At 42.3% G+C, this 17802-nt stretch overlaps 1 protein-coding gene across 1 annotated transcript in view; it reads left to right on the forward strand.

The window, feature by feature from the left end:
• Positions 1-12456: 12456 nt before the first annotated feature.
• The window catches only part of MALSU1 (mitochondrial assembly of ribosomal large subunit 1), a 10359-nt gene continuing 5013 nt past the window's right edge, over positions 12457-17802 (forward strand). Inside the window, exons 1-2 of the mRNA XM_034669214.1 lie at positions 12457-12754; positions 13898-14076. Coding sequence (XP_034525105.1) covers positions 12493-12754; positions 13898-14076 — 441 coding nt within the window. The 5' untranslated portion in view covers positions 12457-12492. The remainder of the gene's footprint in view (positions 12755-13897; positions 14077-17802) is intronic.

The following is a 17802-nucleotide window of genomic DNA, read 5'->3' on the forward strand; positions in this document are numbered from 1 at the left end:
TGTGAGCAAATGTTCTGGATTCTTTGAACAGTCAGTATGATATTAAAAATAAAGGCAAGAGGAGAGTTCTAGGTTAGAGATCAGCAAACTTTTTCCGTAATGGGCTAGGGAGTCAGTACATTAGGCTTCGCAGGCCATACAGTTTCTGTTTTAACTAACTACTGTTTTAACTAACTACTCACCTCTGCTATTGTAGCAGTCATCTCTGTAAATGAAAGAGCATGCTGTGTTCCAGCGAAAGCCATAGTTTGTTGACCAATGTCCTAAACTAAAAAAGACCAAAGAGACACAGCAATCAAGGCAGTTTAGGAATCTAGATTGCATGTTAGCATTAAAAACAAAAACCGCTCTGAAAGGTAGTCTTGTGACAACTGAGGGAAGTTTAAATACACACTGGATACCAGAGGATAGGATAGAATTGTTAATTTTCTTAAGGAGTAGTCAAGATTTTCTTAAGCAGTTGGTGGACACCAACATTTAATCTAGTTCTTTCACTTCATAGATGGCCTGGAGGCCAAAAAGAAGCTCTTTTTTTCTGAAATCATCTCCAAAGAGCACAAAATTTGCAGAACACGATTGTTGAAATTTCTAATTACCTGCTGGCTGTAGGTCAGTGGTTCTCAACACAGGTTGCTGTGCCCCTTGGGGGCATTGGCAATATTAGGAGACGTTTTCGGTTGTTGTAATTGGTGGCGGTGGGGGGCTGCTGCTGGCATCTAATGGGTAGAGGCCGGGGTGCTGCTGAATATCCTGCAATCTACAGAACAGCACCCCACAACAGAGCACCCCATGCTGTCTGGCCCCAAATATCAGAAGCCCTGGTGTGGACTAAATGAAGAGGCCCGGGACATGGATGTCAAGATCGAAGATTTGGATTTGAATTCTGCCCTGCCATTTGAAGCTGAGTAGCCCCGAGCAAGTTTTTTGGCCTTTCCTGAGCCCTAGCCTCCTCCTCTGTAAAGTGGATATGCAATCTTCCCCTAGCGTACTTCCCGGGGCTGTTGCCAATGCACCTGAAAGAACGAATGGCATGCCAGCACTCTGTATATGGCAACAGGCGTACATTCTCCGTGTGAGGCCCAAGGACAGGAGCAAGGTGAAGAGGCTTTATCGTTTTTGTGATGATTAGGAGGCCAGGACGTTAGTTCCTAAAGCAGAAATGTAATATCAAGTTACAGCAGAATCACTTGCAGGTTGTTACGAGTCGGCTGGGCCCACCCCCAAAGTTTCTAATCCGGTGTTCCGGGGCGGGGCCCCGTCATCTGGATTTTTCACCAGTTCCCAGGTGATGAAATCCTGCCGGTCCAGGACCTGAGAAACACCGGTCTCGAGATCCGCTCTTCCCTTATCGTACCAACAGGGGGTAGCAGAGAGTAATAAATACACAGTCGATCACCTCGGAAGCCAGTGGAAATCCCCATCAAACTTCCCTCCATTCTAGTCTATCAAATGGCAGGAGAGAGGGCTGAAATCATGAATTATTGAGATTTATATTCTCCATGTGACCTTGGTAACAAGTCATTTAACTTCTGCTGAATTGCTCTCTGAAATGGAGAAAACAACCTGAAAGATAGTGGGATGACTTGATTAATGTTTGCTGAGAATTAGAACTTCCAAAGAAAATTGAAAGGCATAGGTAATAAATTATTCTGGGAATTTCTTATTCCTAGGACTTTTTATAAATGTCTGCACTTTGAACACTTCCAACTCATTCATAAACATTGGTTGCCACCATTGAATTTCCAATTGTTTCAGAGTTTAGAGGGCAATACTTTCCATGCATTCATTACATCCTGAACAGATAATAACTCCAGACAGGCAAAGAGCAAATGAGAAGACAGTCATTGAGGGGATGAAGGTGACCACCTTCCGACAGGGCTTCTGGTGGGAAGGAATCCTTTAAGGTTTTTTTTTTTTTGGTTTTTTTTGTTGTTGTTGTTGTTTTTTTTTTTACAAAAAAGCATCCCAAAGCTGCTGGATTATGTACCCTAAAAATTCGGAGGTCAGTTCCCAGGAATCACTCTTTGCAGACTGATTTTGATCCATCAACCATCATTTACTGATCCCCAGTATGTCCCAGGCTCTGGTCTGGAGGGGACACCACCGTGAACCAGAAACAAGGACTCTGCTGTCCTGGAGCTTGGGTTCCAGTTGGTCACTGAAATGAGGGCCCTAACCTCTGGCCCGGATCCCCCACCCACATCCTGGCCAGTCCCCCATTGGCCTCAGTCTAATCTTCAGAGGCTATTCCTCTGTTACTTAGAGCTGAACTGCCATTCCTTTTTGAAATTCTGGAATGAAATTTGCTTTGGACAACTTCCATAGGCTCTTCGGAATGTGGGTGTCTTCATGGTATTTTAGAATTTAACCAATTTTAATTCTCTATAATTTTCCCACAGATATCATCATGTAATCTCACTAATCAAATTTTCTAATTCAATTGTCACTGTTAATTGCGTTGTATAGGTTTTAATGTTAAAAATTAAATACCAGGGCTGGAGTTTGGTAAGTCCTTAATTTTAAGGTGTTTATTAGAATAAAATCCTTTGGGATAAAAAAGAAAAAAGCTTAACTGCTGTTGGGAAGTGGCAGAAGGATTCTGTGGCTGTGGATCTAGTTTTAAGTTTTAGCTTTTGGAATTGAGTTGAGGAAGGTAGGTAGGACTTAAATGGAGACACCCGAGGCTTCAGCCTGGCCTTGTCAATCGCCAGCTACATACCCCTGAGGCCAGTGATTTTCTCTCTCTGCACCAAAACCTCCTCAACTATAAAAGGGAAGAGAGGGAAACTGAACTGGATGAATTCTATCTAAAGTCTTTACGGTTCTAATGCTCTACTGTGCAAAATGGGGAGGATGATATTCCCCGGTCTCCTTACACTGATGTCAGGAGGATTATATTCTAAATCAGGATTGGCACACGACAGTTTACGGGTCAAATCTGGCTCTCTGCCTGTTCTTCTATGGCCCATAAGCAAAACTTGGTTTTTATATTTTTTTTAATGTTCAGGAAAGATCAAAAGAGAACATTATTTTGTGCCACATAAGAATTACACGAAGTTCAAATTTCTGTGTCTATAAATAAAGTTTTATTGGAACATAACCACACTCATTCATTTATACACTGTCAGCAACTGCTTTTGCATGAAAACAACAGAGCTGAGTAGCTGGGACAGAGACCTATGGTCTGCACAGTCTAAAATATTTACTACTTAATCCTTTATAGAAAAAAGTTTGCTGTTCTTTGTTTTAAAACATTGTTCAACTCCTTTCTGAACTCAATTGAAAAACAAGAATTCTTCAGAGAATTTCAATTACATGAAATGTAATTTTCTTAACTGAGGACTTGAGCTCTTACCCTCAATTTCATATCACATTATTCTGTAATGACAACAAATGCTGTATTATCAGGCACACTAAGTGTACCTTGTCTATGAACTACTGTAGGGAAAATTCAGAAAAGATCTTTCTGGGAAAAAATATCTAATAATCCTCTTAGAAGAAATTTCAAATAGGAGTATCACAACACGAAGAACCAAGTGATGAAGGATTTCATAAATCCCCAAAAGTGCCAACCATAAAGAAAAGGATTGCTATTTTGGATAATGTTCCAATTTTAAAGTTCTGTATGAAAAACACCATAAACTTCTTGCTTAGAAAAAAACAACACAGAATTTTCCTACACTCCTGGTCAAAGTACAAGATGGAAAACAATTCGACTGTTTGGAAAAACAGTTTGGCAGTTTCTTATGAAGTTAAATATACACATACCATATAACTTGGCCCTTGTACTCCTAGGTAATTACCCAAGAGACATTAATAAGACATGTTCGCACAACAACTTGTACTGAAATGTTCATAATAATGTTATTCGTAATAGCCCACATTTCCATCAACTGGTGAATAGATAAGCAGATGCATTATGTCCATACAATGAAATACTACTTGACAATAAAAAGGAATAAACTATTGATAGATGGAATAACCTGGATAAATCTCAAAGCATTATGCTAAAGGAAAGAAGCCAGACATACTGAATGAGACTGTTGATATGATGTTGAGGAAAAGGCAAACTGTAGTGACAGAGGGCAGATCCATGCTTGCCTGGGACTAGGGGGGAGGGAGGGGATTGCTGGGGGCACAAGGGAAATTTTGGGTCAAAGGACAGTTTTTAACCATAATAGTAGTGATTATATAACTGTGTACATTTCTCAAATATCAAATTGTAGGCTTGGTTATGTGTGTTTTATAAAACTGTACCTCAATAAAGTTGGTTAAAAACAGAAAGATACAGACTGGAAGAATATGTTTGCAATACATGGAAACTGTTAAGAGACTAGTACCCAGAGTTTACAAAGAACTGTTAGGGAAATGCAAATCATCATTTCACACCCAGTAGGCATCTCACCAGTGAGACTTCATTTCACACCCAGTAGATTGGCAAAGATGAAAAAATCTGACGAAGTCAAGTGTTGGCAAGAACGAACACCAGAACACTTATACTTTGCTGTTGGGAGTTTAAATTGGAACACTGATTTTTGGAAACAATCTGGCATTTCTGGTGAAATTGAAGATGCACATACCTGTGACCCAGCCCCCTCACTCCTAGGTATAGAAGGTTCCGGACAAACTCTTGCACATGTGTTCCTGGGGACAAGACAAGGACACTTGGAGCAGCATGAGGAAAAACCCAAATTCCCCTCAACAGGAGAATGCATACAGCAGTTGCGATACACAACAGAATACTAATCAGCGAGGGTGAATGAATGTACAACTATAAACACCTAGAAGAAACACCAACGTAGTAGTGACAGAAAAGAGCAAGTGGCAGAAGAATACATGCAATATGATGCCATTTATATAAAGTTTCCAAAAGCAAGGGAAACTAAACAATATGGAAAGGTATAAAAAATATGTCATAAACCTATAGAAAAGAAGCAAAATAATTATTATATGAAATTGGGCCCAGTGATTGTCCCTGGGGAGGAGAACAAGGTGCTCTCGGGGGCAGTACTCAGGGCTTCGATAGTGCTAGCCATGTTTTAGTAGTTGAGCTGACTGTAGGTTTGTTTTATTATTCTTTGTTATATTTTATCTACATGTTATGTGTATTCTTTAGTAGTTTTCAAATGTTTCCAAGTGGAATAAAATAACTCCAAAAAAGAATTTGAAGATAAAGACAACTTAGTAGAAAAATGGTTCATGAACAGACCACAAGAGGAAATCCAAATGCCAATACACACGTGAAAAGATGTTCAGCCACACCAGAGATTGGAGAAATGCAACTGAAAAGAGCAAAGGTATGTCATAGGATAATACTCAGGTAAAATTTAAAAACATTTAAAACAATACCGTAAATTCTGTATGCATACATGCAGAGATGAACAGCAGAGGGATGCATGGGAAAGGTGCACATCAAATTCAGGGGAGGGGCACCTGGGTGGCTCAATAGGTTAGGTGTCTGACTTTGGCTTGCGTCAGGATCTCAGGGTCCTGGGAGCGAGCCTCACATCAGACTCCGTGCTCAGTGGGGAGTCTGCTTCTCCCTCTGCCTCTGCCTGCCACTCCCCCTGCTTGTGCTCTCTCTCCATCAAATAAAAATTAAAAAAAAAAATCTTTAAAAAAAAATTCAGGGTAGTGGTTGTCTCTAATGGTGGGGAGAGAGACATGGGATTAGGGAGGGTGTGAAGGGGCTTGAGCTGAATCTGTGATGTGTCTAAAGGGGAAAAGATCTGAAACAAATAGAGCAAAATGAAGATCTGGTAAATCTTGGTAGTTCATTTGTTTTTCTCTCCACTCTTCTATAGGTTTGAAATATAACATAACTTTTTAACAGAATGAATTATTTTCATTCCTCATGTGTTGTCTGGACAACCTTGTAGAAATGAAATTTAATCCATTCTATTTAAAATTGTTTAGAGTTTTGAAACTCAAAGCCCTGACCTCTTTGCCTTTTCCTACAAAATCTACCCTCCAAGTTAAAGACGTTATTTCTTAATGGATTCACATTTTTGGTTGGCTAGCCCAAAAAATTACCTCACCTCACACAGGCTCACCTGAGAGATACTGCAAGTTTGGTTCCAGACGATGGCAATAAAGTGAATCAAACGAATGTTTTGGTTTCCCAGCACGTATAAAAGTTATGTTTACATGATACTGTAATCTACTAAGTGCAAGAGCATTATGTCTAAAAGTAGAATGTACATACCTTAATCAAAAGTACTTTGTTGCTAAAAAATGCTAACCATCGTTCAAGCTTTCACGATTTTTTGCAATCTTTTCCTGTAACCTTTTGTGATCTTCCCTGTATGCATCCTGCCTGGATGTCGATGGCTGCTGACTGATCAGGGTGGTGGTTGCTAAAAGTTGGGGTGGCTGTGGCGATTTCTTAAAATAAGACAACAATGAAGTTTTCCTCCTAGATGAACTCTTCCCTTCATGAAGTGCAATACTGTGTGAGAGCGTTTTACCACAGAACTTCCAAAATTGGTCAATCCCCTCAAACCCTGCTGCTACTTTATCAACTGAGTTTATGTCATATTCTAAATTGTTTCTTATTTGAAGATTGCTTCAACAATCTTCACAGCATCTTCACTGAGAGTACTTTCCACCTGGAGAAACCACTTTCTTTGCTCATTCATAAGAAGCAGCTCCACATCCATTTAGGTTGGATCATGAGGTTGCAGCCATTCAGTCCCACCTCCAGGCTCCACATCTGGTTCTAGTTCTCTTGCTGTTTCTACCACATCTGCAGTTACTTCCTCCACTGAAGACTTGAACCCCCCACACAATCCATGAGGGCTGGATTCGACTTCTGCCAAACTCCTGTTCATGTTGATAATTTTAACCACTTTCAACGAACCACAAATGTTTTTAATGGCATCTAGAATGGTGAATCCTTTCCAGAAGGTTTTCCGTTTGCTTTGCTCAAATCCATCAGAGGAATCACTATCTATGGCAGGTGCAACCTTTCAAAATATATTTTTTCAATAATACTTGAAAGTCAAAATTACTCCTTGATCCATAGGCTGCAAAATGGACGTTGTATTCATAGGCATGAAAACTTTAACCTCAGTGTCTAGCTCCATCAGAGCTCTTGGGTGACCAGGTGCATTATCAGTGAGCAGTAATATCTTGAAAGGAATCTTTTGATACAAAAATACTAAATCAAAGGGTACATGCACCCCAACGTTTATAGCAGCATTATATAGTAGCCATATTATGGAAACAGCCCATGTCCATCGATTGATGAAGCATAAAGAAGATGTGGGGGGTGTGTGTGTATATATATATAATGGAATGTTTACTCAGCCATAAAAAAGAATGAAATCTTGCCGTTTGCAACGAAGTGGATGGAGCTACAGAGTATTATGCTAAGCGAAATAAGTCAGTCAAAGAAAGATAAATACCATATGATTTCACTCATTGATGTTCTCACCTTGCCCCAGACAGCAGCCTCTTCCACCTGCAGCAGGAAAAGGCCCAAAGAGCCTGCAGGAAACGCCGTGTCCCCAGAAGCCACCCATATCATGGCTAGCCTGGGCCTCGGACCTTTCCCAGGGAGTTAAGAAAGCCTCTCTGCATGTTAAGCTTGGAGGGACCAGCCTGCAGTGCTCCTCATAGTTTTTTATATATAGTATTTCTCAGAATTTTTATTCGGCATGGATTTGTGAAGCCCCCAGGGAGCTGGAAGAACGGTTGTGGTACCACCGTGGGCTTGAATGTCTGCTGTCACTTGCTTTCCTTAGGGGTGGCCCCAACCTGTGCAATCGTAAAGAGGAGATCCAGGTTCAAGTTGGGCCCCTCAGTAAAGCCGGGCACCCTCCTGTGGTAGGGACTTGACATCAGGCTGGACGTGAGCCACAGCGGGGACCTAATCAGGGGGTAGGGGCTGCTGCCCGGGAGGCTTTCTGTTCGCTCTGAAGCCGCTCGCTGGAGCTCGGCCATCAGGGCTTACGCTCATTTGCTCTTCAGAATTACTCCTCTCATCATAATTCGGAGATAGAGGAAGTTCATAAAACTGGGATTACAAAAAGGAAAAGTAAACAGAATCTTTAGTGAATTGTCAGCAGCTCAGAACAGAAGACATCAGAGGCCAGTCAGAAATCAGGCTTTGATGGAAAGAACAGAGCCCAGGGTATTGTTGGTGGGGAGTGAAACTGGGATTTGCCTTTTGTGTCAGGAGGGCCACAGAGCTTCTCAATAATTATTTAATACCACAGGAGAAAGCTCATGGAGCTGGGGTTCAATTACTCAGCAGGGGTGTGAGGTCTGGGGAGAAACATGTCCTGTTAGTGACATTGTTGTAGGTGCCATTAGGGACGACAGAGTCTGACGACAGAGTCTGACTACCAGTCGAGCTGAAATGCAGACTCGGGGACCTTGCTCCTTAGAAATAGGGAGTTGAGATAAATGTGGAGAGTTGTGTCTGAAACCCTTTTCTCTGAAGTGTACGGGGTGGGGCGTCATCGAAACTGCTTCTCAGTGTGAAAGGACCCATGTGCACCTGATGCTTCAGGCAAGAGTGAGGTGTTCTGTTCTCATCGAAATTCTTCCCAGCAGCAGTCTCTCATAGTCTATGCTTTCCGAAACAAGGTATGTCAGCACCATGTCCTTCATGTTAATTAACAAAGTTTTTCAGTTTTGTTTGTTTTTATAGATTTTCCTCCCTACCTGAGGTAAAGACTTGGGGGGGATGCTACCCATTAGCCGGGGTCACAGAAAAGCAAAATGTCCCCCACTTGAGAATGGGGCCATCTGCTGTTAGGTTTGGATTTTGTTTTCAGTCCGTGGTTGCTTTTAAAAGGCAGAATCAGAAGGGGATGATGACTTGATAATCTCTACCTTCGGGGTGCTGAGAACGGAGGGTTGAAACAACTTACTGAGGAATTTAGGAATTATGAATTCACCAGGGTTCATGACTAAAAGGACTTCCTAAGATTATGGACCCTAGTAACATCCCTGGTGTGTTCATTCAGAAGCCTCCTGTTTGCTCTGTTTGCAGCGGTGAAAAGGCCCCCAAACTTGCTTCCTGGGGCTTCATGGGAAGCTAGGAAGGTGGGAAGCTATAGTCACAGAGATGTCCTCTACAGCTAGCCCTAGTGACTAGGGAGCGGGGAAGGGTGCTACTGGGGGAGGTGACACCAGAAGGGCCTCAGGGACCTGCTTCAAAGAGAATACAGAGGAAGGAAGAACAGAGCAGTTTGGGACAGAGCAGACCCCAGGGGTTAAGCTAGAGAAAGGCTGAGCAAGCTTCCCTGATGAACCCACACTTGACCATGGGGCATTTAACATCGTGTCCGGCATATAATGTTTACTAAATTAATGACTGACTTCATATAGTTTGGGGGATGCTGATTCCATGCACCAATTTCTTACACATTTGTGTATCCTAATCTGTAAACCCATGAACCTCCTTTTGGTTGCAAAGGATCCTCAAATCCGTATATGGACCAAACATTGTCTTTGGATGGAATAAACATGTCTCCCACGGCAAATGGATGCAAATGCTAACTGTAATTCGGTAGGGTTTTATTTAAAAGCATTGCTTAGCTCACAGCAGCTTTTTGTCATGCATGTGTGGAAAGAGCTACAATTTTTAAGACAAAACTCATTAAAATTAAAAAGGTTTTCCAGCCTCAGCTAATGTTCCTCCCTCATTTAAGTTTCATCCTTTTCCCCAGATTTCCACTCTGTACTGTTTCTGCCCTCAGGAGACCACACAGAGAGAAGTGCTAAGATTAAAATTACCTCCCTTACAAATTCCATTAGTTATAGATACTCTAAGTATATTTCTATTTAAAAATTCTTTTGTCCTCTTGTTTGCAAACCTCCTCATCAGAAGAGGGGCAAATCCTTTTAAAGAGAAGAGGAGTGGAGATGGATCTGGCTCCTATGAAGTGTGTAGCCCAGGTCCTGGCTTGGGGGGATGTTTAGCAGGTGGTTCTCATGGCTTGCTTTGTTAACACCCAGGACTGCAAGCACCTGGCCCTGTCTCAGCCATTCAGCTTCACGCCCAAACTTCATTGGCAGATCTACGAGAGGCTGTGTCACTGCAAACTCACGGTGTGAGCCTCATAGCCCAGGCCTCAAGCCCATTCATTAATGGGCATGGGGACATGGGGGACCCTTCCTTCCCAAGAAACTCCAGTTCCTTTCCTCTCTTTCCTCTTCCCACCCAGTTCCCTTTGGTTTTTCATATTTAAGTGTTTTAATTGATTTCTGTATTTTTTTCTTTGAAAAAAATAGACGAGGAGAAACAAGGACTCATTATTTTATAAATGTAAGGGTAAGGCACTGTCTTTCTTCACCCCAAGCTCCCCACAGAGCACAGAGTCCGTGTTGCATGCTTTCTCAGATGTTTTGTGTTGGTCTGTCTGGCATGCTCTTCATGCTGTTGACGACAGAGAGTCCAACCTGAATAAGACGAAGCACCGAACTTCTGGCTTCAGGGCATCCCAGAGCACCACCAGTGGCTTCTCCCATGAAGGACCATCTGAGAGGGTAGGGGAGACACCTTAATGTTTAAGGTAGGTCCTACGGAGTGAGTCTGAGTTCATCTTGTGAAAAGGTGGAGGAAGAGCATGTCTAAAAAAATAGAATGGCCTGTGCCAAGTCAGCATGAAAGGTTATGGTGTGTTTGGAAAACAGCAAAAAGCAGATGAGGCTAAAATAATTCTAGTAGACAGCATGGCAGCATGAAGGGAGGAAGAAGAGATGGCCTGGTGACAGAGCTGATGGGAGCTTAGACTGAGGATGTGGGAATGAAGACGAGAAGTTGAATTAAAAAAAAAACCCTTTGGAGGTAGCATAAGCAGGATTTGACAATGGATTAATTATTGCCAGGAGATCCCAGAGTGAATGCAACCCAGAGTTTAGGATATGGGGATGATGATCCGTTCAATGAGATGGCAAATACAGATGGTAAATCAGGTTTGGGATGTTCAGAGAAAAGGGTAGTAACATGGGGGTGATGGCAAAAGCTAGGAGAAACCCAAATCCAAGCCTATGTTCTGGGAAATGGAACTGAAGAGGATGAGACTTAACTTTTATCTGTAATACTGTATTCTTCCTATTTTCAAAACTAATTTGAACAATTGTAAGTATTTGGGGTGGTACACACAGGTACTTACATTAATTTCTATATTTATAATTACCCCCAAATAAGTGCTTGGAGTTTTTTTCTGTAAAAGAAATTAAATAATGTATCAAGAATTTGGAGTACCTATGTGTGCTTGGTACTGTTCCAAGCATTTGGGATATTTTCTCCCTTCTACTGGTCTCTTGCTTTCAGAAATTACCAGACCTGGATTTCAGAAATTGCTTGTAGTTTCAGCTTGGCCACAGGCAAGTTACTTTTCCTCCCTGGGTCTCTTTCAGCTCTCAAATCCTGTGGTTTAATAGTGTAACTGGACCTCAGCATTCCTTGTTCTCACAGAGGTGGGCCCTTGGCCGAAACACCACCATATAGAGGGTGTACATGAAGGACTGATCTGCTAAGAAACTTTTCCAAATGGTCCTTTATACCTCTGCCTCCCACCCCACCCCAGAATAACAGATTTTTTTTCATGGTATTTCAAATTTGTAAGGGAATCTTGGTAATTTTCTTGGTAATAGGCAGTGAGTAGGAAATCTTATGTCCTAATTCCAGTAATTATTGCAGGATTTATAAGCATGATGGTCCAGAAAGAATTCTTGAGACATTTTACAGTGCAACTTACTAAGTTTATTTAAGTAGCACGGGAACAGGATTCCTGGGCAGAAAGAACTGCACTTTTGCTGTATGAAGCTGGTCCTTATATGCATAATGCTCAAGGGGGGAGGGGAGGGAGGGGAGGTGCAGGGAGTATTCTATCATCAGTGTCTTCTTCGAACTTCTACTCATAAAATTTCACAAGATTTCTTTGGTGCTTATCCCTCAGCTAGATATTTACTATTGGTGAGAAGCACAGGCAGTGTTGAGACCTTTTAAGAATGTAGCAACCAGTACTATTTGATCCTTATCAAAACCACGCAAGCTATAGGTCAGGCTTTTGGGCTACAGGTGAACATTTTTTGCTTCTATCCCTCATCATAATCAACAGCAACTTTCATACATTTAGTACCAGCTGTTTTAGGTTCTGCGGAAACCAGTTCAAAACAAACCAAACATTTCTGCTTTCGTGCGGTGTACATTCCAGGGGAGGAAGACATTTAAAAAAGAGACAGTGGAGACCGTAGCGCATTGCACTACGTCGCAGGGCAAAGCAAGAAGAGGGCGGTCAAACACCAGGCCTTGGGCTCCCACAAAATCTAATTCCAAATCAGCCCTTCCGGGTCACCGCCGGGCCCACAGGCCTTCAGACTCCGCCCACCTCCGGGCTTCGGTCCCGCCCACGCCCCTTACGTCAATTTTCTAGGCCTTGGCGCATTGGCCTGGCCAATGGAAAGCCGACCTGCTCGGGCTCCATTAAGCGCCCCCCCCACCCCCGCCCCTCCGTGAGTCGTCGCTTAGCTATGCCGGTGAGCTCCGGAGGCCGTGTGGCGCGGCGCCTCGGGTTGCTGCTGTGGCGCAGGGCCTTTCCTCCGGGCGCCCGGCCTTCGGCGGGCGCGGGGCCGCGGCTTGGGCTCCTGGCCGCGGGGCGGCTTACGGCGGGACCCGCGCTGGGCCGGGCCTGCCTGAGCCCCGACCGCGCTCGCGGCCTGCATGGCGGATCGGGCCTGGAGGAGCGGGCGGAGGGGGCAGCCGGCCAGGGGCGCCCGGAGTCAGGCACGGCAGGTACGGGTCTGGAGGAGGGTGGCGGTGGCCCCTCCGGGCAGCCGGGAGCCGGGTCTCTGCGGAGAAGCCTCTGAGTTCCCGTTTATGCATTTCTCTTGGAGTCGCAAAGCTCCTACAGCTCCAGAGCTGGAGGGGAGCGCAAAGATGTTGGCACCAACTTGGCGTTTAACAGGCCAGGAGATAAACTGACGTCTCCAAAACCGCAGACGTCCGAATGGCCGCACCGGACGCTTGGCCTCACAACCTCACTGGCCTCAGCTCCCTTCACACTCTTGCTAGAGTCCTGGGAAGTGGACTTGCCCAAAGTGTTAGGGCGTGAGGGTTCTGAGGAGGGGCTGGGGTCTGAGAGGTGCGTAAGAAGCGCTAACAGGAGACGGGGCCAATTGAAGGTCCTCTAATTATTGCAAGCTTTTAGAAATCTGAGAGGTTGTAAACAGATCTCATCGTGAAAAGTTGGGGTGTGAGAGGGAGAGGTCTTTGTGGACTTAGCCACCGGGTTCTTGGGAATCAGCTTTAGAATGTAAGAGCTATAAATTTACAGGTTCTAATACTTCAAGGTAAAGAACAGAATATGCAGATCTCTACAGAAAAAAAGAAAGTTAAATGTTCACAAATAACAGTTGCTACATAACCCAAATGGCTTTGGAAGAAAATCTTGAAGATTCAAAATGAATATCGCTGTTGAGGTTTTAGCTCTCATTAGTTGGCTTGCGGCCCACGCATTTATTCTGCTAAGCCTAATTTTCTTCATCTCTCAAGTGTTAAGATTGTGGACCAGATACTACCTAAGAGCCTTTTCAGCTCACAGTTGTAGTTCTGTGTATGTTCGAGGTGTGTTGCTCATTTCCTCAAGTATTAGGGAACAGAAAGCCATTTGCTGTGGATGTATGGTATTACTTGCCTGTGGTAATAGTGAAGCGTGTATGGTGGCTCTGTGTAACGTGAACATTCTCTCTTCCCATAAAAATTGAGCGATGCCTTATGAAACCATTGCCTAGGTTTAGCTTCCAGGAGGCCTGGACGCTGCTGTTTTTCAAAACATTTTAGATCTAAACACTGTCATGGCTGAGCAGTTTCACTGTTACATGCATACAGAATCTTCTACTTGGCCGCCTGACACAAGTGAATCTTTGTGCATTTCAGATTATACTGGTCCCAAGTTTGACATCGATATGCTGGTTTCACTTCTGAGACAAGAAAATGCAAGAGACATTTGTGTGATCAAAGTTCCTCCAGAATTGAAATATACAGACTACTTTGTGATTGGTAGTGGAACTTCTACCCGACACTTGCATGCGATGGCCTACTACATTGTGAAAATGGTAGGATGCTTTCTTTTTCTCTTTGGAATCATTAACTTAATGGAAGAGTGTCAGTGCATCATGCTGAGGACCAGCACTTAAAAAGTATATCCATCATGAGATGACGTAAGAAGCCCAGATTCTCAATATTTGCATGAGTGTTTGATGTTTGTTGATAGTGAAAGTTATGGGAACAAATGAGTCAGAATATTTCTGATTATCGTCTCTTGTGCTTATTGAATGAATGAATGAATAAAAAATATAAATGAAAATATTAAAGTAAATAATTTGGGGCAGGCTAGAAGACAGTATAACCCAGAGGAATTTCTGGAGCAGCCCTGTTCACTGTGGTAGCCAATAGCCATATGTGACTAATTATAAATTAATTCAGTTCTTCAGTTGTATTAGCCGTATTTCAGGTTCTCATTGGCCACATGTGGCTAATGGGTACCATATTGTACAGCACAACTATAAAACATTTCCATAATTGCAAAAAGTTCTGTTGGGGGGCGCCTGGGTGGCTCAGTTGTTAAGCATCTGCCTTCGGCTCAGGGCGTGATCCCGGAGTCCTGGGATCCAGTGCTGCATCGGAGCCTGCTTCTTCCTCTCCCACTCCCCTGCTTGTGTTCTCTCTCACGCTGGCTGTCTTTCTGTCAAATAAATAAAATCTTAAAAAAAAAAAAAAAAGTTCTGTTGGACCATGTTGGCCTGTAGTTTAATTCAGATGTTTGAATGTGTCCAGTGTTTCCAAGCACTGTGCTGGGTATTGGAAAGATGAAAAAGATCTAGTCCTCACCTTCCTTTGAGTTCATAAGTCTAGTTGAGGAAAGGGAAGGCAGTTCATTTTCTAATTAGACTGAATAGGAATCAGAGTGAGGAATATATTTGGAGGCCTTTAGCTGATTCTGATGACACTCTATAGGGGAGCATAACCTCTCTCAGCTTGTTGAAAATTGGTCATAAAAGGGACGGTTAAGACCAAAACAAAGTTAAGTTTGCCTAGAGAAGGGTGGTAAAAGAAGAAGGGGACTGAAAACAGGACCCTGGTGCACTATGGCAAAGTAAAGGAAGATTCCAAAAAAGAAGTAGTTGGAAAGAGAACCAAGAGGGCATAGAGAAGAGTTATAAGACAGGGTCCCAGGATCTCTGTTAGATGTTCTAGTGGGACAGAGTAAGGTGAAGACTTAGAAGTGACCATTGCACTTGGAGATATAAAAGGAATGAGAGGTTTTACACTTTAACCATTTTACCTTTTATCTTTAAGTGTGCAGTTAAGTGGCATTAGTTACATTCACATCATTGTACAGTCATTTACCACCGTCCCTCTCCAGAATGTTTTCCATCTTGCAAAACAAGAAACTCTGTACACATTAAGCAGTAATTTCCCATTCTCCCTCCCTACTCTGGCAACCACCATTCTGCTTTCTGTCTCTCTGAAGTCGGCTACTCTAAGTATCTCATGTGAGTGGATTCATACCGTATTTGTCCATTTATGACTGGCTTATTTCACTTAGCATAATGTTTTCAGGGTTCATCCATGTTGTGGCTTGTGTCGGAATTTCATCTTTTTAAGGCTGAGTGTAATATGTATAGATCACATTTTATCTATTCATCCATTGAATTTCATTTGGGTTGCTCCCACCTTTTGGAGATTGTGAATATTGCTGCTATAAACATGAGTGTAGAAATGTCTATTCATGTCCCTGCTTTTAATTTCAGGAGTGGAATTGCTGGGTCATGGTAATCCTTTTAATTTTTTGAGGAACCACCATGCTCTTTTCCTTAGTGGCTGCACCACTTTACATTCCCACCACCAGTTCACAAGGGTTCCAGTTTCTCTGTATCTTTGGCAACACTTCTTATTTTCTGGGGTTTTGATCATAGAAATCCTAATGGGTGTGCAGTAGCATCTCATTGTGTGTTGCTTAGCACTTCCCTAACAATTAGTGATGTTGATCACCCTCTTAAAGTATTACTGGCCATTTGTATGTCTTTGGAGAAAAGCGTTAATGAAGTCTTTGTCTGTGTTATAATCAGGTCGGTTTATTTTGTTGTGAAGATGTAGGAGTTCTGTATATATTCTGGATATTAATCCCAAAACAAATATGTGATTTGCAAATATTTTCTTTTATTCTTTAAATTGTCTCACTGTTGATAGTGTCCTTTCGTGCACAAAAGCTTTTTAATTTTTTAAAGTCCAGTTTATCTATTGTGCCTTTGCCTTTAGTGTCATATCCAAGCAGTCATTGCCAAATTCAGTGTCATGTGTCAGGAAGCCTTTCCACTGTGTTTTCTTCTAAAAGTTTTAGGTCATATGTTTAGGTCTTTGATCGGTTTTAAGTTAGTTTTTGTAGATGGTGTGAAGTAAGGGTTTCTTTGTTCTCTTTCACGTAGATGTGTAGTTTTCCCTGCTCCATTTGTTGAAAAGACTGCCCTTTTCCCATTGAATGAACTTGACACCCCTGTTGAAAATCCTTTGATTGTATGAGCTCTTTCTTTTATCCCATTGGTCTCCCTTGCTCACTGTTTTTAAGATTTTATTTATTAGAGAGAGCACAAGCAGAGGGGGTGGGGCGGAGGGAGAAGCAAGCTCCTCGCTGAGCAGGGAGCTCAGCTGAGGCAGGACTTGATCCCAGGACCCCCAGATCATGATTGGAGCGTAAAGCAGATGCTTAACTGACTGAGCCACCCAAGTGCCCCACCCTTTTTAAAAAGATATTTATTTGAGAGAGAGAGAGCACGTACACAGGTGGGTGGTTGGATGGGTGTGCAGAGGGAGTCTCAAGCAGACTGCGCTGAGTGCATAGCCTGTCACACGGCACGGTCTTAGGACTCTGAGATCATGACCTGAGCTGAAACCAAGAGTTGGATGCTTAACTGACTGAGCCATCCAGGTGTCTGCTTACTTGCTGTTTTGATTACTGTGGGCTTGTAGTTAGTTTTGAAGTCAGTAAGTTGAGGGCTCCAGCTGTGTTCTTCCTTTTCAAGATTGTTTTTGGCTATTTGGGGTCCTTTTAGATTACATACAAATTTAGGATGGAATTTTCTACTGCAAAAAAAAGTCACTGGAATTTTGGTAGGGATTGCATTGAATCTGTACATAGCTTTGGGTAGTACTGACATCTTAACAATATTAAGTTTTCTAGTCCATGAATACAGAGTGTCTGTTGGTGTCTTCTTTAAATTCTTAAGCAACATCTTGTAGTTTTAGTGTATACGTCTTTTGTCTCCATGGTTAAATTTATTGGTAAGTATTATATTCTTTATGATTCCACTGTAAATGGATTTTTTTTCTTAATTTCCTTTTCAGATTGTTGATTAGGTAGTGTATAGAAACACAACTGATTGGGCATGTTAATTTTGTATCCTACAACTTTGCTGAATTCATTTATTTTAACATTTGATTTTGTGGAATCTTTAGGGTTTTATACATATGAGTCATGTTGTCTGCAAACCATGATAATTTTATTATCTCCTTTCCAATTTGGTTCCTTTTTTTTTTCCTCCCTTGCTCTAATTTCTCTGGCCAGAACTTCCGGCACTGTGTTGAATAGAAGTGGCAAAAGTGGGCATTCTTGTCTTGTTCCTGACCTTAGAGGAAAAACTTTCAGTCTTTCACCATTGAGTAGTAGCTGTGGGCTTTTTCATTTATTATCTTGAGTTTTATCTTTTGTCTTTTTATCTTTTAGTTTGTTGAGTATTTTCTTTTCTTTTTTTTAATGTTTTTTTATTATATTATGTTAGTCA

This window comes from Ailuropoda melanoleuca, chromosome 1 (assembly GCF_002007445.2).
Source record: "Ailuropoda melanoleuca isolate Jingjing chromosome 1, ASM200744v2, whole genome shotgun sequence".
NCBI lineage: Eukaryota > Metazoa > Chordata > Mammalia > Carnivora > Ursidae > Ailuropoda > Ailuropoda melanoleuca.